Source organism: Arachis hypogaea, chromosome 14, assembly GCF_003086295.3.
Source record: "Arachis hypogaea cultivar Tifrunner chromosome 14, arahy.Tifrunner.gnm2.J5K5, whole genome shotgun sequence".
Lineage (NCBI taxonomy): Eukaryota > Viridiplantae > Streptophyta > Magnoliopsida > Fabales > Fabaceae > Arachis > Arachis hypogaea.
Window position 1 is genome coordinate 142,476,999 of NC_092049.1, and position 20,982 is coordinate 142,497,980.

A 20,982-nucleotide genomic window follows, 5' to 3' on the forward strand; every position below is an offset into this window, starting at 1 on the left:
GAAATTAATTGAATTGGAAATGAATTATAGTGTTTAGAATTAATGATATAAAAAAATTGATTTGATTTAAAAAAATAATATAATAACTTAAGCGAACATTTTTACTCTTTGTTTATCACACAAATTTTTATAAAAATATGTATATCAACATATTTTTATATAAATATTTATGTTGTTTAACTAATTTTTTTTCATACAAAAAAATTGGCACAGAGTGGAAAAGGGGTATAATAAAAGAGAAGTTGGAAATTTTTTGGCGTTTCACTGTTCTTGTTTGTCCCATTAGTTATTCGTCAAAAAGAGAAAGGAAACGCACAAAACATGATATGATTCATCTTGACCAGGAAATTACCTTTTTTTTTTGTCATAATCTAATTGTGTTTACACACAACCTTGTTGACTACGAAAGGGACTCATACTGAATTGCCATTATTATTTGTAAAACAAATTTAATTAGAGAAAAAAGATTAGTGTTGTTTAATGGTTAAAATTAAGGCAAGTCACGCGTAACACATTCTAGATTACGTTTGTGAATTTTTAGTTTTTAAGGAAAAAGAGGTGGAAAAAATATTTTAAGTGTGTAATAAATTTGTTAAATGATTTTAAACTTTTGGAATGTTAGGGAATTAGGAGAAGTTGAAAAATTTTGTATGATAAAAAATTTAAAAAATAAATTTAAGTTGGACATGTTAAGTTTGATAGAAACAAAAAAGGAGGTGGTGTCTAAGTTCGATGTAATATAGGAGTTGTTGTTAATATAGGATGAATTAATTTTTAAATTGATTAATTGTTATAAAGAGGATATGTGGTTGTGTGTAGAAGGGGTGATAGCTAAGGATAATTTTCATTGTACTATTTGTTTGGTATACAGACTACATGTGAGGGTTGAGAAGATTTCTATATGGAAAGAGTTGAGTTATCTTGTAGGGTTGTGTCAGGTACTGTTCTGTTTTTTGAGAAATTTCAATGAAATTTTGCATTTGGAAGAAAGGAAATAAGCGAATAGTTTGCCAACGTCTGTCAATGACTTCAGAAGATGGATGGATGATTTGGAGTTAGTTGATTTGACGCTTAATGATCACAAGTATATATGGTTTAGAGAACAGTCGTGCAGTCGTATTGACAAGACATTGGTTAGTGTGGGCTGGCTTGATATGTACCCGGAGACGCGACTGAAGGGAAGACCAAGAGGGTTACCAGATCACTGCCCATTGATAGTGGAAGACAGAAGATAATTTGAAGACCCTAGACCGTTTCGTAGCTTGGACTCGTGGTTCACACATGAAGAGTTTTTGAGAATGGTGAAGGAAGAGTGGAGGAAATTAGGAGATGGACAGTTCTTAGATAAGATGAAAGCGTTGTCAGTACCACCGGGTAGATGACATAAGCAGCATTTCGAGGATATCACTGAGAAGATAAATAAGTTTAAGGAAGAGACAAAGAAGGTGGATGATATGGTCAAGAATGGACGTTATGATGGTACAACGGAGGCAACGAGAAGCGCGTTAGTAAGGTGCTGTGAGAAGTGGTATGTTAGGCAGGATATTCACTGGAAACAAATGTCTAGATCTCGGCATGATGAGGAGATGGATAGGACTACAAGGTATTTTCACAATATTGCTTCGACAAGAAGAAGGAATAACAGGATTGAGTCATCGGTGATTAATGGGAGACAAGTCCGGTCCGACGCCACCCCGCCAATGCCGCCTAGCCTCTCCTCGTCCCGTTTGCGCTCCGTTGCAATGTGAGATCGTGCCGCACCAGCCTCGTGCATCCTCCTTCCTGCTGCCCACCCGCTGCTGGCCGTGCAGGCCCCATCGCAGCCTCACCGTGCCCGGTAGTGTTGTCTATGTCGCTACATTTTCATACGTGCATAACCGTCACATGTACGTAAATGGGGTCCAACTTGAATGAACCGCTTTGTGATGCCTCGTTGTCATTCACCAACGACAATTCCTCTCATTCACATGTAGTCACCAATAAATAATAAGCCAGATGTTCAGTTCACTAGGTATGCGAATGATTAGCCTAATACTTATGCGGCTAGTTTGATTGAGTAGTTACTAGTAATATATGTCGGATGTTCAATTCAATAGATATGCAGATGATTATGTTGATTTTTAATTGGATGGTTATATATTAGGGTTTAGGGGGTAATTTGGAGGGTGGAGTGTTTTTTCACTTGGGCCAATTCTAAAACTCATTGTTCACAAAGGTCTTGTCTACCTAGCAACACCGCAAAATATCGATATTTCCTTTCAGGGTTTTGTTAGGTAGACAATGACTTTTGTAAACAATGTGAACAATGGTTTTTAGAATTGACCCAATAAAATAAAAAAACACTCCACCCCTAAATTATCTCTTAAACCTTAACATTAGGATAACCATCTGCACACTTAGTGAATTGAACAGCCATTGTTAACTATGCATGAGTAAATTGATTCAAAAGAAATAACCATCCAATTAAAAATAATAAACATAATCATCTACATATCTATTGAATTGAACATCTGACATATCCATTGTTCACATTGTTTAGTATTTTCATTGTCTACCTATACTTTTTCTTTCAGTAATCTTAACTGTTGATTTTAATTAATATATATTATATATTTTTTATAACTAAAATTAACGGTTAAAATTATTGAAACACCGATATACTTAGTACACTTGAAAATTTTTCATATACTTTATACACTTTCAAGTCTTGCTCTCATACACATAGTGATCTAAATCTTGATATTGTGTGGTGTGGTTACTTGGTAGAACCTTGCAAACTATACTAAAAACAACGTCAAGTATTATTGATGATGCTTTAAATCAAAACTATGACTTTGGAAGGGAATGGAAGGGAAAGGAAGGGAAAGGATCAGAGAAGGCTTTGCAGTATAAAATTTACACCTCAAAGTTCAAAGTTTAAATCCTGCTCTTTTGAAACTTGAAATTTCAAACATACGGTTACAAAGGGTTAATCAGTCATTTAGAACATAATCTGCAGAAAGGAAAAAACTGAACTCTGCAATCGATGTTCATCTCTGCAGATGCTTCATTCCCTTTTCCTTTTCCTTTCCCTCTCCCTCCAAAGCACACCACCCAGATGTTTCAACTGTTCCAGACAGCAGAACAAACGGGACGTTGCATAAGAGAGGGGAGTGTGTGTTTTAGAAAAAGAATGGAAGAGTGTAAGAAAGATGTGTTAAGGAAGGAGGCATATATTACTCTCTATTTTAGCAATACTATTGAGCAGAAAACCATAGATGAGAAATATACCGATGGCTGATGCATGTTGGGTTTCTTATTATATTACTTTTTGATACCATCAATTGAGCAGACAACTAGAGTAGTTGCAGGATCATGCATGTCATACATATGCACGCATTAATTGTCCGTTTCAAGCTGCTCAGGTTCCTTTCTCTGCTGCAGTTCACCCTATAAATAATAATGTCATTGTACAGACACTTAAATGGAAAAGACACCTAGACGAAATTAACTGTTAATACTGCCATACATTAATGCAAATTTCAAGAATAATTACTCTTATTTACCAGTTTTAGCTTCAAATCGGAGATAGTCTGCTGTCTCTGATGAGCGAAAAATTTCAGTGACTGAAACAACAGAAAGCACACCACTCTAAATGAAAAAAAGGAATACAAACAATGGGAAAGAAAAAAAATATATAAAGGATTTCGGTGTGAATTTCCCAAAGAAAACTAGGAGATTAATGAGATGCTAAAGAAAGAAATCTTACTCCAAGTCTCTGCATTTCAAGAGATCTTTGCAATGCTTTTCTTTTGGTTAGGAGATTTTTCGCTACCTTTTCTGAAGGCCGTCGATAGTTTTTACCACGGTAGATAATGATTGCATGGCCCTCTTTGAGTTTGTCAACTGAAACTAAGATTCCACCACTCTCAGTTTCCAGCATTTTCGCAGTGTAGATGACCCGACTGATTAGTCTCTGCTTGGTGATGACCTTCACAACTTCTCTGTGTTTCCAGTGCTGGTGTAGGCCTTCCAATACGCCATCAAAAATTCCACGCCTACCTGTATTTTTTGTTTAGCATAAATTCTTAACGAAAAAAATAATGAAGCTTTTCCGGTGAAATGAGACCGGTGTGGCCGTGGGGGTGAAATTTTGTTTACCAAGCACTAACAAACCACTCATCTTCAATCCTATATTTCGGAAACATTGTCTCTCCTCATCAGTCATGATTTCTATGTCTGCGTCCTTCTCTGCAGGAGTCCATGCGGCATCTAACTTTGCTAGTTCTGCAGCCGATCTCTCTATTTTCTTGTTAAGCTGCAGAATCCATAAATTAATTATAGAAGTGCCAGTAGATAAATGAAAAAGGAAAGAAAGTCAACAAAATGAAATCTCACAATGAAAGCTTTGCGCTGTTGCTCTTTCAATTGCCTCTCCAATCTATATATTTCTGCTTCCAGTTGAATATTTAAATCTGCCTTGACTTTCTTTACATCCTTAAGCATCGTTTGAATTTCCTCAAATTCTGTTAAACTTCCACTTGTACTTGTTTCTTGTTGTGCGTAATCACTAAAAGAAATGGCTTCATTTGCTCTCATTCGTGCAACTTCTTCGTGAAATTGGTAACTTTTAAGTTCCAATTCTCTCTTTTCTACCAAAGATGCAACATTGCTAGGAAGGAAATCATTTCCCCTGTAGAGAATTATGTAATACTTGTTACGCAACAACAGAACTCCCCCGGTTAGAAGCTGCATTGCAGATATCAAAGTTATACACATTTGTTTCTAATACAAACCAATTAATATACAAGATGTTAAAGGATAGTCCAGTGTCCCATCCACCACTATCAAATACTAAGTATATATAGAAGCTAATCATCAAATTATTTTTCTTAAAAAAAAAGATGGTGTAAGACTGTAAGGGATGATTTTAGCTAAATTGAATTACAGCCCTTCCCATTATATTGGGAGAGAGAACAACTAAAGCCTTATATGCATAATATCAATGACTTAAGCTCAACATAGATTGTCTTGAAACTTGCATATATTGAACAATAGATTGTCTATCAAACTTGCCTTCAATTCATTGGCCATCGATTCATTGTCAGTATTTGGAACCCCAAACTTGATAGCAATTTTTGCAATAAGACTCTTCTCCCACAACTTCAGGATAGCAGCAGCTAAGCCTTGAAGTCTTCTGTTCCTTCCTTCATATTAAACAGACAATTATTTAATTGACCTTATGCATAAAAGGATAACCTTGAAAGTAGTTCTGAATATAGCCTAATAAAGCTATTATTAGTTGACAGACAACTTATTATGATTTTCATATACATATATTGATTTGATTCATCAATCTTCAAGCAATTACTTCTTATTACAGACACTGCTTTTCCATGTATGAGTAATTACTCAAATAGCATCAAGAACTAATGTATTTAGGTGTTCTATCTAAATTGACATTGATGAGGTGGCTTGATTAAGAATCCAAGGTATAAAACAGAACATAGCTCCTCACACTGTTGAAGAATTTTCATGGACATTAAAATAAATCATTGACCATAAACCGGCAACATGCAGGAGCGTACCAAGGACAAAATGGACTGGCAAAGGTTTTGCAAGCTTCCTGAAGTATGTTAACTCATAATCAGTAATTTTTGCACTTGAATAAGGTGGACATAGCCTAAATGAAGGCTTAAATCCAGGAACCGTTTCTGAAAGTAGATCAGCATCTACCGGAAGTGGCTTGGGATACCACCAGTCGACGAACCGAGGTCCTAAGCCATCCAATAATCTATCAGTCTCCCTCTCATACAATGATCCACTGCAATTCACTTCTTGAATGCAAGTTGATGCGGAATCATTATCGTTACCATTCCGGCTTGGCATGTCATTAGTATTGTTGGATTTAACTGACTCCACCATGTTTGTTTCATAAGGATTTTTAGTTTGTCCACGAATATAGCGAGGATAAACCTTTGGAGCACTTGTAGAAGTCAACTGATAATTGCATCCTCGGTATACAACAAGAGTATCCTTCCTACTCCAGACAACCAAGCCACCAGTCTTCAACTATCCACACAGGACAAACACTAATGTAGCCATCAGATAACATCGATGCTCAAAATGAACCATGCATAATATATAACAGAACTAATTATCCAAAAGTCAAAACAAGAATCATTAATACTAGAAGATTCATACAATTATTACAAGTATAATAGAAATTTCCTGCTTTTGTATATCAATACTATAGCACATTCGCTTGAAATATAAGAAGTCAGTAATTTCTTGTTAGTGAAACTTGCTCATATCAAAATCTGGTTCAAATCTTCAACTCTCAAAATTGGAAATTCTACTAAACTAAAACAACTGCCAAACCAAGAAAAGGAAAAACTTCAGAGCAGGGAGCTTGGCCCAGATAACCCATCTTTGCTATCATTATCAGTCATGTCAAAGCAAAACATGCTAACACAATGTTTCTAACATCCAGCAATATGATCATTGAAATCAATTTAACATGGAAGACTGAATATTCTACCAGAAGATTCAAAAATTATACTCCATTTTATACAAGCATATACAAGTAAAGACAACAGTTAAGGACAAGAGCCCAACCTCGACAATTTCTCGGGCTCTATCCATATTCTTGCATAAGGGGATGTCAAATTTAAGCATGGCAAGCTCATTGTTCCTCCAAGTCCTTTTGATTTCATCCACAACATCTTGTGTAACACCAAGTTTCTTAACCTTCACCCAAATTCTCATCTTTGCAGCCTCGCTTCTAAGCCTCTTGAGAAGCACTTTATCAAGAGTTAAATCAGCAGCAGTCACAGGCTTTTCCTTCTTCAACCTCACAAATAAAACACTCTTCTCATCCTTCTCCCATGGCATTCTCCTCTTACACCTCCTAACCTTCTCATCATCATCATCATCACCATTCTCCTTCAATTTACCAAAATACCCATCAAAGTTTTCATATTTTGCTGAAGAATCCATCACAGACACATTCCTCTCCCAAGGCATTCTCTCCTTGCTCCTAACCATAACATTCTCCTCCAATTTCTCCAAATACCCTCCAAAGCTTTCTTCTTTTGCAGAAGAACTTAATTGGGTCTCAGCTGAATTACGATTTCTCCTAAGCATCTCAATGCTTCTGGCAATTCTCTTCATGACTTTCTTCCCTCTGACCTCTTTCCTATGGAGGGCCTTATCAACACGCTCAGATTCTTCTTCTTCTTTATCCATGTGGCGCTTGCTGAGCCTCTTGTTTTTGGGCTTAGAGAGGTCAAGGATGTCGTGGGGTTGGAGAAGAAGGGGACCCTTCATCCATGGAGGTGTTGGAGCTTTCACTTTGATGGTGATGGAGGAAGCATCAGAATGAGAATTGTTGGGGTCTTTGGGGATTGGAATGGAATTGGGATGGTGGTGCTGATTCTGATTGTTGTTGTTGAATGAAGAGGAAATGCAAGGGTAAGAGTATGAATGCGTTGATGAGTTGAGAGATAGCTGAGGATGAAGTGAAAGGAAGAACATGATTCAGTGTTGACAAGTTTTCTCAGTCACAACAGTGCCATGTAATAGAAGTGAGCTCAAGATTTTTATTTCTTTGGTTAACCCGAGGTTCTGAAAACCGAACCGCTCATCAAACCACTGTAGCTACAGGTTTACTGATTTATTGGTTCAACCGTTTTAACTGAAATATCAAATAACTGTTTTATAATAAAATAATAAATAAAATATTAAAATATAAATAAACACACTAAAACATAATAATCTAATATAAACTTTAAAATATCATTCAAATTAAAAGTATTACATCAACTGATCAACCACCCACAGTATTATAATTTTATCCAAATACAATCTTAAAAGTCAAATAACAAAAGAAACAACCAAACATAAAATGACAACATCAAAATTTGTGATCAATCATCAAAATTCACAAAAACATAAACTAAGATAAAAAAAATGCAACCAATGACGAGAAAAATATATTAAATTGATTGATACTATCATTTAGTCAATAAAAAAAGTTTAGTAAACACAACTCGATGACAAAAACAATGAATTGAGATCAACAACATAAACTAAGATCAAAATAATAATAATAAGATCAAGATGAGGAACAACAAACCACATCAATTTATCAAAGAGGGGTGCTAGGGGGCCAGCAACTTTTATATTTTGTAACCATCAATTGGCCATTAATAGTGTTTTTAATGGTGTGAGATTAGACTTTCTCTTTATGAAATTAATAAGTTATCAAAATATCAAGACCAGCAAAACAACCTAACAATCCTAATTCACAAGGTCAAGAACAGCACCACAACAACCATTTATCAAATTAACAAGTTAATAAGAACAAGTTAATAATCAAAACAAGCTAACAGAACAAGTTAATACAGCAATCCAACAACGAAAACAAGAACTAGAACAGCATCCTACTAATTAAAACAACAACAAATTAAAACAGTAACTGAACAATTAATACAAGAAAGAAGAAGGAAAAGAAATTACCTTGGCTTTCACATGTTCTGAAAATCAACAGAGGAGGGAGAGGGAGCTGGAGCTGTAAACCTTGACGGAGATGGCTGAACAGAGGGCTCGAACACGCGACGAAACCGAGGGTGAACAGAGGCTGGAAGACAAGGGCTGGAGCGCAGAGGAATGGCGGCTGAACGGAGGCTCGAACACGCGACGGAATCGACGACGCTGGAACAGCGCCGATGGCGGTGGTGGCTGGACAGGTTGAAGAACGGCGATGAGATGGAGGTTGCAACTTCCTCTCTGCTGCGTTCGAAGCAAGGTTCTGGTCTTCTGGAGTTGAGAGGCCACCGAGCTGAGGGTCAGGGAAGTTAGGACTCAGCACTTTTTGGTTTCTCCTTCTTTTTTTTCAAAACCAACCGGATTCCGGTTCGTTCGATCGGCCGGTTTAACAATTTGAGACTGGTTTTTGAATAAAACGGTTTTACCCATTAGTCGAATGCTACCACTAACGGTTCTCGTTTCAACCGATCGATTCGAACCAATTTTCAAAACTTTATCGTTATTGGTTTGGTGAAAACTCATGTGTAGTCAACTTCACATGAAATTAATAGCTAAAATCATTAAATAATTTGAATGATTTGACTAAATTTTTATTTAACGGTTTTCAATTATCTTCACATAAAGTTAAGTGCACATGAGTTTTCACCTATTCATTTAGAAGACGTTATGATATTTTTTTTTAAAACTAGGATATACTTATTTTTATGTGAAATTTATATTTAAAAATTATTAGATAATTAATAAATTTGATTAAATTATTATCTAATAATTTTTAACTATTAACTTTACATAAAAACAACTGTATATAAATCTTTATTTTTTTAATTCAATTCATCATATCCTATTATTATGTTTAGGCCTAACATTTGTGAAACAAAAACAAATCGATCAAAGGAAAAAAACTTAATAATGATGAAAATTATGTGAATAGTATTAAATATTTAATTATTTTTGTATTAAAATTTATAAAGGTAAAATTAAATTAATATTATACTCTTTTTTGTTAAAATTGTTCAATTTAAGATTATAATTTAAAATTTAATATTATTTAAATATTATAAATGAGATAAATATTTAAAATTATAAATATGATAGATATTATAAAACAAAATAAATTATTGTTTTTATTTGTGTCTATAAAATTTAATATACTTTGTATGCTTATAACTAATATCCAAATATAATTATTAACACGTATAAAAGAAATATCTTACAATAATAAATTAGGGTGTGCATTCTAAATATCAGATATAGGCTCAAATTTGGGACATATATTTTATTTTAATTTTTTAAGTATATATTAAGAATAAAAAAAAATGGACCATACGTGTATTTTTATTTGTTTCTTTTTTGGTATTGATAGACCAACTTAGATATTAAGAATAAAAAAGAACGGACCATGTTCTTTGATTTTTGGACAAATAAATAGAATACGGCCCACGTTAAAAATGCAAAATCATGCTGATAATGAAATCCATATGAACAGTAGAGACCAAATCACAAGTCCACCACCCACAAAATTGATTTCATTAATGAGACACAAAATTATATTTAATAGATAAAATATGAATATAGATATTGTGTTTAAAAATATTAAATTAGTATATTTTTATATCGTTTTTGATAAAAAAAAGATACAAAAATACTAATAAGGGATATAATTTATTTTTTTTATTATTTCTATTAATTTTTTATAATTATATTTTTTAACATTATGTTTTTGTTTTTAAAGTTTTTGTGTGAACAAAATATATTAAATTAGATTTTTATAATTTATTTTTTATAATTAATTTATCACTAAATAAAATACAAAAATATTAATTTTTGTATTTTTGTCTTTTATATTTTATTTTCAATGTTTTATTTTATTCCGTATTCATAACTAAACATATAGGCTAAGGTATTTTCGTACTTTAATTTGTCTCATGTGATAGACTTAATACATGGGAAAAACTTACATGCATTGTCTATGAAATTAATTATTAAAAATTATTAAAAATTTTAATATATTTAATTAAATTATCATCTAATTAATTTTAACTATCAATTTTAGGTAAAAATAAACCCACGTGAGTCTTTAACTTAATACATTTCTTGTTTTAAACTTTCTATCTCCAACAAGAAGAGTAATTCATTTCATACCATATGCATTATGCAAAAATACTTAGCTAGGTGAATCATTCATAAGCGTGCAAATTATTGGAAACTTGGAGAATATTTTGTCAAAAGATATTTTCGTCCGATAATGATGATAATCACTGTGTCACAGCGTTCACGATCATGTATGTTCCTCAAGTTAGCAACCTGATGAGATATTTTACTAACTTGCATGCATTATATATGATATATCGCACGTTAATAATAGACCTTAATCGGTTCCACTTAGAATACAAGAAAAATTAGTTACCTAAATAATGCTCCAAAGTAAAGTATATATAGTCGTGCATGCACTATTATTTACTGGTACGGGAGTGAAAGGTCCTCTCATATTCAATAATAGTCTATGAGAGCATCTTAGCTTTGCAGATTTGATGTCTCAAATATCCAACATCTCACTAGCAACTTTGCCTAGAGTCACATGCTTACATTAATGAGCTTTTGAGTACTTTATTTACTTTGTCTTATATCGGGAACTCCTTTTATTTTTATTTTGTTTTTAAAAATAAGTGTTTAGGTTTATTTGTTAAAGTCAAGAGCCATGAGAATTTATTATTTTTTTGTTATTAATTAATTATTAATATTTAAAAGTATAAAACAAAATATATTATTAGATTACTAAAGTAAAAATATTTAGTTAATAATTAAATAATAATAAAAAATAATAAATTCTGATAGTCTCTTAATATTTTGCGTTAAATAATTTTTTATCCTATATACTATATTATTTTGGATTAAATGATATTTATAGCAACAATATTCCTATATATTTTATTGATTGTTTAAAATAAATAATCTATTATATTAATAATAAAACTATGAAAGAATAAGAAAAAAAATATGAAGAATAGTGTTGATTGATTGAATTGTATAATACGAAGGTAAAACTAAATATATATAGAATATTAGCTTACGAAAGATAAAAATAAATAAAGATAAAATAAGAATAAATAAAGATAAAATAAAATAATAAAGACTAAAATTGTAACTGAATTTATGTATTTTGTTGAGTTGAATTTGTGGGTCGCTAAACTTCTTTATTGTTATCATAAGCTAAAGTAGAAAAGTAGTTTAATAATTAACTATAATCAAAATAGATATTATTAGAAATATGATCATTTATATTATTTTTTATTATTTTAATATTTTGATATAAATAATAATTTTATAATATAATATTAAAATATTTATGACCAAAATAAAGATAAATATAATAAAAAATATATTTTAATTTAAATTTTTAGGATAAAAAATTTCGTATCGGTTATCATTATTACAACATATATAGATATAGATATACAAATTAAAGCTTATTACCATACACAATCTAACAACTTATTGTATTATCACCATATGAAGAGTAGCATAACATAATTTTAAAGGAACCCAACATATATATATATATTAGACTTTATTAGAAACAAGTAATTAGGAACCACGCGTATATATAAGCAATCAAGTGTGCATGTCATCAAATTTCATCTTATTAATTAGAGAAAAGGACAAATAGGTCCTGACCTTTTGTTCCGCGGACATTTTCGTCTCTAACCATTGAAAAATACTTTTAAGTCTCTGACCTTCACAAAATTTGGACAGATCAGTTTCTAACGGAGACATTTGGACAGATCAGTCCCTGACGGAGGCATTTGGACGGAGGGACTGATCCGTCCAAGTTTTGTGAAGGTCAGGGACTTAAAAGTAATTTTCAATAGTTAAGAACGAAAATGTCCGTGGAACAAAAGGTCAGGGACCTATTTATCCTTTTCTCTATTAATTATTAGATAGATTAATCTTCCTTATATTATGATCATCAGGTTCAACAAGAGTCCCAAACATCCAATCCATCCATATAGTGAAGTGGCCATAGTTATGGCGATATGTCACGTGATGAACAGTGTGATAACCAGAACCCATTATAGGCCAAAATTTTGCATTAATGCAATCATGACTGCTTGCTGTCCAAATGCCTTCCATGAACAAGATCACTAAATGTGTTGAAAAATGCATAGGCACAATGAACAGAGCAATGCTATATGGTAATGCCTGCAATATCCCATCAAGTGGGTGCAACGCCAACCCTAACACATACATATACATTCACAAAACAAAGTTGTTAATTAATTTGAGTTCATATGAATTTAATTAATTTTCACCTACAGTTAGTATAAATTAATTTATATACACAAAAATAATTAATTTTAAAATTATTATTTAAAAAGTCATCCAAACTCATATTATATACACATTTCATAAACCAATTAAGATAGAGTTTGACATGGTATACAAGTATAAAAATAGAGAAATAGAAAAATTATGGTCTCTAATTTTCTTTTAAAAAATATATAAAAATTAACTTCTGGTAACATATGTATATAAAAAATATTATTTATACCAAAATTAGTCATTATATAATATATAATATATAAATATATATGTTATTTAACGTAACTTATTTTTAATAAGTATTTATATTTTAATATATATTTTATATTAGTAATTAATTTTGATATATATACACGTAGTTAATAAAAAAATGTTTAGAACTAAATACAAATTAAAACTAAATCATTTAATATTATGATTATGGAAAGATCATTATTAAAAATGGTTAGAAAATTCGATACATTTGACTAAATTATTTAATATAATTTATGTTTATATTTTAATTATTATCTTTGCCATGAAAATAATATTTTAAAGTGTATAGTCACCATTTAATATTATGCATGTTTTTGTTCTATATTAGTTTAGGTGGAAACTCAAGTGCAGTCGACTTCAGGCGAAGTTGATACCTGAGAGCCGTTAGATGAAAATTCAGTCAAATCAGTCAAATCATTTAACGGCTCTCAGTATCAACTTCACATGAAGTCGACTTCACTTGAGTGTTCACCATTAGTTTATGATGACTCACCGGCAAATGGGGAGAGAATGTTGTGTTTGTTGTTGTAGATGTGATGAGGAGCATGAAGATGTTTGTAAAGTGGTTTAATGTCATGAAGCAATTTGTGCATCCAATAAATTCCAAACTCTACAAGAATAAGATAGAGTGCAACATAAACAACATAATGAAGCCAACCAACATAATGCACTCTTGGAAAACACCTTGTCCAGCCACCTTCTGTTATGTATTCTTCAATTGTTGGAAGCAAAGTATACCATGGCAATGCTTTCATTGAAACTTGTATTTGCATTAGCATGGCTTCGCTAGATGGAATGGCTTCTGAAACAGATAATTAAGATCCAAATGTTGTGAAACAAAAAAGAAAAAAAATTGTTATTAAAAAAGAAATGAAAAATAAATAGAATGTTATAGAACATCTCATGTTATAAAACCACTCATCCCAAAAACTTAAGCTGATTTTGGGGTTCACCAAGAATCAAACTCTTGACTTTTCGGATCTAGAGCTCTAATACCATGTCATGATACCACTTATCCCAAAAGATTACGCTGATGGAAAAAAGTAACACTAATGGTTATATCTCTAATACTCCCAAAACCTCCATTGTACGCATTGTACAAATATTACATTGTTTCCCATACCTTTCCTAACATTAATTTTGACTATCAAATATGTTCTTGATCTAGCCAGTAGTCAATGAGTTATAACTTAAATGACATATTTTTTTTCATACTCATTTAAAGGACGTGGGTTCGAGCCTCTCTATTTTTTGAAAAAAAAAATGTTCATGATCTATGTAAATTAAAAATTAAATTAAAATTAAAGACTATAAAATATTCAGAAAAAATGTTAATTATTCATTATACATTATGTAAAAATTTGCCAATGATCGATGCACATTGCACCAATATATATATAAGTTATTTTATACATAAAGTGCATACAAATTATATATAAAAAAATAGAAAATAAAAGAAAACATAGGAGAATTATATATTAAAATGGAAATCTAGTAATATAAAATGTAGATTCTAATTAAAGATTCAAAAAGAAGAGATAGATAAAGATAAAAGTAGAAGAAGTAAAATTAGGGGATAAAGCATTTCTAGGTAATATATATATATATATTCTTCACCTCTAGGGACATAAACGTTATTTTTCCAATGATAAATATAGAAGCTCCAAAAGAAGCCGGGGATGAAGTACATAAGGAGTCCTCCGATGTAGTTGCGCAGCCATGTTTGGAAGAAGTGGGGTAGTGGGACCCACAACTGCTCCGGCAATAGGGTTCCGAGCAGAATGCGATTGTAGAAGTTACCGTCCTCCACAAAAAGTTGAAAGTAGCCACTTTCATCGTCCATGGAAGCCACAACACAATACAAAAGAAGAGAGATATATAGATATGATTCTATGAAGAAGAGAACAACAAGTAATTAACAATAATGATTTAATTCATTTGTAGCTTTAGGTTGTGATATATATTTACGAGGAGTAGGCCAGTAACTTTTGTGATTTGTAACCATCAAATAGTCATCAATGATGATTTTAATGGTATGAGATTGGTGTGAGATTTCATCTAATAGTTCATTTTTTTTTTCTGGTTACATGCTGGCTAGAATTTGATAAAATTGCTGGTCCCCTAGACTTTTCCTATATTTATATCGAATTTTATCTCACATTCTCTAAAATAAAGAATAAGTTACTCTTTGTGACATGTCTAATAATTATTGGATAGAATGGGTTAATTATTTATCGTAGTTAATAATATTAATTCTTATTGGATAAAATATATATATAACAATAAATAGATATGAAATACTTTATAAATAAAGACTATAAATTCTGTTGTTTGATCTATTTTTTCAGCTTCTCCTAATGTGCTTGAATTTTTGTTTGGTTTCGCTCAAATGGCCTTATACCTCATATACAAGAATGCAAATAACAAAATTGAGAACAATAATGTATAAGGTCCTATATTAGTTGGGGAGGAGAATGAAGCATGCTTTATAAAGGTGTGGATATCTCTCTCTAACATAACGTGTTTTGACGAGTAAATGTGGGGACTTCAGCTATTATTCCTATCATCAAACACAAAAGTACCAAAGCGGACATATCGTACTAGAAGATGGTCTGGGTTGTTACTAATAATAATGATCAAGTTTGATATGATGTTAATGCTATGGAAGACTTAATGGTATTTAGGCACAGGCTAATAAATGCTATATAAATATATAAATATCAATAATAACATTATAATATAGGGAGTGTTGTTAATTTCCATGCATTTGACTATGTATTAAATTAAACTAGTGACTTTAGAGAGTTCCTATTTGGTTTGGTTGTGGTTATTAGTTGCAATTCAAGCAGAATCTTCAAGTTCTCCATGGTCAATTTAGCAATTTAAAAATGAAGATCTTGTTCGTATATTAAAATCAGTTACTAATATATTTGTATATAAATACATATGAAATTTAATTTATTTTTAATATATATTTATATTTTAATATATATTTTATATTATTAGTAACTGATTTTAATGATTAATTTTACTGTATACATAACATAATCTATTTAAAAATTGTTATTAAGATGTAGTTGTTGTCTACATAATGCAACAGATCCTAGATTCTGTTTCATAGGCTATATGACTTGTTTGGGTGTAATATTTTAAGACTATTTTGACCATACATATTTCATATATCTATGTTTAGAGTTTAATTTTGTTGTAATAAATATATGTTGGTTTGGAGAAATTTTTTTATTCAGAAAAATTATGATTTTTAAATTTTTAATAGGCTTAAGGTCAGAATTTAATTTATAAAGTTTCTTTGGTTGTGCTAACTATAAGAAATAATCAATCAGATTACTACAATAAAGACATAAAATCATAGTTTTTCTTATAAAGACACAAATATCTTAATCGTTTATAAAATGGAAAATGCTAACCAATATTTTTAATGAAAATAAATGAAGGATTGGTTATTACTGTTGAGTACACATGCTTTCTTTTCTTTTCTTTTCTTTTTTTTCTTTTCTTTCTTTTTTTTTTCTTTTTCTTTCTTTTTCTTCTTTCCATTTTTTCCCCTTACAATGACTTTTTAAGAATGTCTTTAACTTGAGTCATAGAATATCTAAATTATTAATAATGCTACGCGTAGTTATAATAACTATTAAACCCAGCTTTGGCACCACATTAATTAATTAATTAATTAACAGTCTCTATCGTAGTTTAACACAAGTGTTACTCAAATTGCAAGCCCACCTAATTTTATGGTACTTATTCAGAATGTGGCTATTATATTTTGCTTCGGTTTTAATTTATATATCATTAAATTTTGTTTTTAATTTCAAAATATTTGTTTTTTTTTTCTCTTTTAGAGGAAAAAAACAACTTAAATTGCCATTAAGAATTTAAATTTAATTACTAGATTATTTTTTCTTCTATTGAATCTATACTCATCCCACTATGGCACTATTAGAATATCGCCGATATTCTTTCTTCATGGAAATTATTCCAATCTATTAGTCGGTATAAAATTAAGTTATTATTAGTACTAATTTTAGTTATTAATATTTAAAAATATGAATTAAAAATATATTATTAAATTATTAAATTAAAAAATTATATTAATAACTAAAAACAATAAATTCTGTTAATTTTTAGAAATTTTGTTCCCTTGATATATTTCTATCAGCATAGATGTAAGTGGCGGAGTCATATTCATGAAAAAGGGGATAATGGTCCCTCTCAAACTTTCAATTTTTTAGTTTAACTATCTTTTAATTATTAATTTTTCTCTCTTTTTAACTTATATTTTTTATGTTCACCCCTTCTAAAAATATTTCTAACTCCACTCCGATCGTAACAAATTTTTTTCGTTATTTCATTTCTTTTACCAACGAACTAGTTCTAAACTAAGCTTTTTTTATCTTATTATATTCATTAAGAAAATGTAGAAAAACAAATAGTAAAAGATTTAACTAACTTATGTTTTAAAATATATAATAAAATTATTTATTGTTTTTTTTATAAAAAATGATAAAAATTTTTAATTTTTAATTTTTTTTATGCATTTATTAAAATACATTATTTACAATTTTCTATTACTAGCAATTTTAAGGTATGCCTTTAAGGCATAAATTAGCCAAACCTAATAGTAAAATTATAAAATCCTAATATAGGCAGATATCTTTGGGAATTGTGTCAAAAAGTTTTTATTTTATTTTTATTTATTTATTTGCAACACACGTGTTGGGGATCCAATCATGCATTAACATGGGCACATAACTGCAAATTGAGCTAAAAACAACTCAATTCTCTTTTGAAAACCCTAATAAGGCTGCACCCAATTTCGATCCATTAAACAATAAAAGTAGCTTTTGCTTTGGATTCATTGGTACGTGCCAACGGTGAGTGAATTGTGGCCAATTTGTTACACGTGTAATCCAAACAGTGGTTAGTACTGGCACGTTTGATTTGGCAGCATGCATGACTAGTCATATCAATTGTCACGTCATGTTTGATCATGTGGTGAATATTGCTTTTGATGATAATTCTTTCATGCAATCATTAACACCATTCTATAATTGATGTATTCCATTACCGTCTTTCTCTATTGTTTTTTTGCCATTCTTCTTTTTCTTTCTATTTTTGGAGGGTGTACGTGTAAAATATTGAGAGGAGAAGACTGATATTTGCATTCAAAGAATATTCATATGTAGTTCTCTTTAAATATGTGAAAGGGATGGTAAAAAAATTTAATATATTTAATTAAATTATGAGATAATAATTTTAAGGCCAAATCGCAGTATTAAATCAGATGGGAGGAGAAATTACATGATTCAACTAAACCTAAAAATGAGACATGGATCAACCAAAAGTATATCTCTATATAATTCGAATCAATCTAACTCGATCGAATTATAAACAGAAATAATTCGAATCAAGGTTGTTCGAATTATGAGGGAGGGTAACTCGAAGCTGATCAATTCAAACTATGCATGTTAGGTAGTTCAAACCAAACTAATTCGAATTATACGGTGAGCTATTCGTTATGCAGTTCGAATTTAGCTGATTTGAATTATACATATATAATTCGAAATTGGCTGTTTCGAATTATGAAGCCTCGGACGTGTATAAGTATGGTGTGAACGTGAATTCCTCTTATTAGAGTGAGACAAAATGGCTAGTGATGAGAGTTTTGTAGTGTTGGTGCATTATAAAGGGTCCATTAAGAGAAAAACACGCTCTGGTGTGAAGTTCACTGATAAAGATCCTCTGAGTATGGGAGCCACCTAATGTGAATGTGCAGTGGTTGCCGAACTTATCGGCAAATAGCTGAGTCCCTAATAGCATTATGATATAGGCCCGGGCATACCTTCTAACAGTGGGCTCATCGGCTCCCTCAGGAAGCTCTCCAAATGTCTCCTGAAACTAGCTGCAGTTCACTGCAAACTTCTGGATTTGGTTCGCAGGAGGTAACACACCCAGCAACTCCTGGAACCACACCCAAGCTGGCTGACCACCCTCGACGTACGTCTGAAAATCTGTCAGGCAACCACTAACATAATGTCCATCGATCGGCAGTCTTAACTGATACGCCGCGTCCTGCAGTGTAATAGTGCACTTCTCGAATGACATATGAAACGTGTGCGTCTCCGGATGCCAGCGCTCAATGAACGCACTGACCAAGGGCTCGTCTAGTATGAACCATCTCTCGTTCAGCCTTGTAAGATGGTATAAGCCAACCATCTGCAAGTACGGAACATACCTCTCATCCAAACGCATACCCTGCTGCTGTCGCATGCTCGAAATACATCGTTGGGGCTGCATACAGAATGTACCAGAATATAAAAACCACTAACATCATTCACTAACAAAACCACTTGTATAGCAATCCTATCTAACTTAGCAACGGTACATAACGACTACCATTCTAAAACACCAAAGGTAAAAATATATAAAAAAAAATAACTGATTCACTCCTATTTTAAAAGAACAAGTTCGCACTAACATCTTCATTAATAACACTAGCTATATGGGCTACTCCATCCAAACGATAAAGTCGGTTTGGATTATTCCCCATCGACTAAATATTCTGCTCAAGCCTTTGTTGGAGTCGTACGGGAGTCCTTTTCTCATGAATTTGGTGGGGCATGGATTTAGAATAGTGGTTCGAATGAGGTTACTTCGAACTCTTTATATAGGCAAGGGCTATGTAATTCGAATGAGTAGAATTCGAATTACCAATGGCAGCCAAAATAGGAGGTAATTCGAAACAGCCTGTTTCGAATTACTATGTACACGAAATTGTGGACTAGTTCGAATGATGCTAATTCGAACTAGTATGTGTTAGTGTGTGTAATTTGAATCAGGGTTATTCAAATCAGTGTGTATTAGTGTGTGTAATTCGAATCAGTGTGATTCGAATTACTATGAATTGTGTAATTCGAGTAGCTCTAATTCGAATTATATAAAAAAATGCTCTTGGTAGAACTTTGTTACATTTTTATCTTTGGTAAAATTGTGTAAAACCAACCTCTAGTTAATTTATATGCATTATTTGTCTTAATTTTAAATTATTAATTTTACATAAAAATAATTTTATGTGAATTTCCGTCTTGCTTTCATATTCATAGCCAATCCATCACTGAAGGATTGGCATGTTGAATGTTGGTATAAAATTAAAAATAAATAAAAATTTAAAAACTTACAAAATTATTTAAAATGATTTTCACATGAAAGTGTAAATTTAAAAAATTATTGATATGTTATATATAATAATATGTTTAATTGAAAAATATTTTATTCACTTTTATGAACCATAATTAAGCAATTTCTTTTTCTTTTATATTGGCCTAACCTAATAATGATCATATATTTTTCTTTTAAAACACATATTAATATTTAAACTTATATTTTACGTGAAAATAGTTATAAGTATTTAATTTCGTGTAAGATTTCACCATCAAAAAATTATTCATGTATGTGTAACTACTTATATTAATATTCGTCTACCATTTGTTGCATATTTTATTATAGATATACCTAAATAATATATACAAAAATCACAATTAAGACTTTATATTTGCTACCGAAACTAAAACGTAAAACAAAAATTTGAGACCTAATCTTAATAGACAAGTTAGAATGTGAGAAAATATTTGGAAGAGAGCAACACAAAATTCATATTGCTCAATTATTCTAAGTGAATATATAACTAATAATACGTACAAAGTTTCACTCAGTTAATACTAATATTTTATTAGAAAAAATATAGGGTACCAACATATTATCTGACAATTTATTGCCAACAATAATTAATTATCATATTTTAAATACATATATAAAGAGACACATTCAGAAAATATATCTATAAAGATACTTCTATTAAAC

At 31.0% G+C, this 20,982-nt stretch overlaps 2 protein-coding genes across 3 annotated transcripts; both read right to left on the reverse strand.

Moving 5' to 3' along the window:
- Positions 1-2,658: 2,658 nt before the first annotated feature.
- Positions 2,659-8,850, reverse strand: LOC112798233 (chloroplastic group IIA intron splicing facilitator CRS1, chloroplastic). 2 transcript variants are annotated; one of them, XR_003199954.3, is made up of 10 exons: positions 8,500-8,850; positions 6,598-7,675; positions 5,568-6,051; positions 5,056-5,186; positions 4,378-4,728; positions 4,141-4,297; positions 3,749-4,041; positions 3,546-3,605; positions 3,271-3,429; positions 2,659-3,106 (listed from the first exon to the last, which is right to left on the reverse strand). XR_003199954.3 is itself a non-coding variant. In XM_025841464.3 (9 exons), exons 2-9 carry the CDS (start codon positions 7,513-7,515, stop codon positions 3,379-3,381), a joined length of 2,445 nt encoding a protein of 814 aa, XP_025697249.2. In that variant the 5' UTR covers positions 7,516-7,675; positions 8,500-8,850; the 3' UTR covers positions 2,659-3,378. The 2 variants fall into 2 exon arrangements, 1 of the variants encoding a protein (XP_025697249.2); XM_025841464.3 differs by having other exon boundaries at positions 2,659-3,429.
- A 3,392-nt stretch (positions 8,851-12,242) lies between these two features.
- Positions 12,243-15,018, reverse strand: LOC112794515 (delta(7)-sterol-C5(6)-desaturase-like). The gene is made up of 3 exons (XM_025836514.3): positions 14,722-15,018; positions 13,598-13,906; positions 12,243-12,764 (listed from the first exon to the last, which is right to left on the reverse strand). The coding sequence occupies exons 1-3, from the start codon at positions 14,945-14,947 to the stop codon at positions 12,457-12,459; spliced, it is 843 nt and encodes a 280-aa protein (XP_025692299.1). The 5' UTR covers positions 14,948-15,018; the 3' UTR covers positions 12,243-12,456.
- Between the last annotated feature and the right edge of the window lie 5,964 nt (positions 15,019-20,982).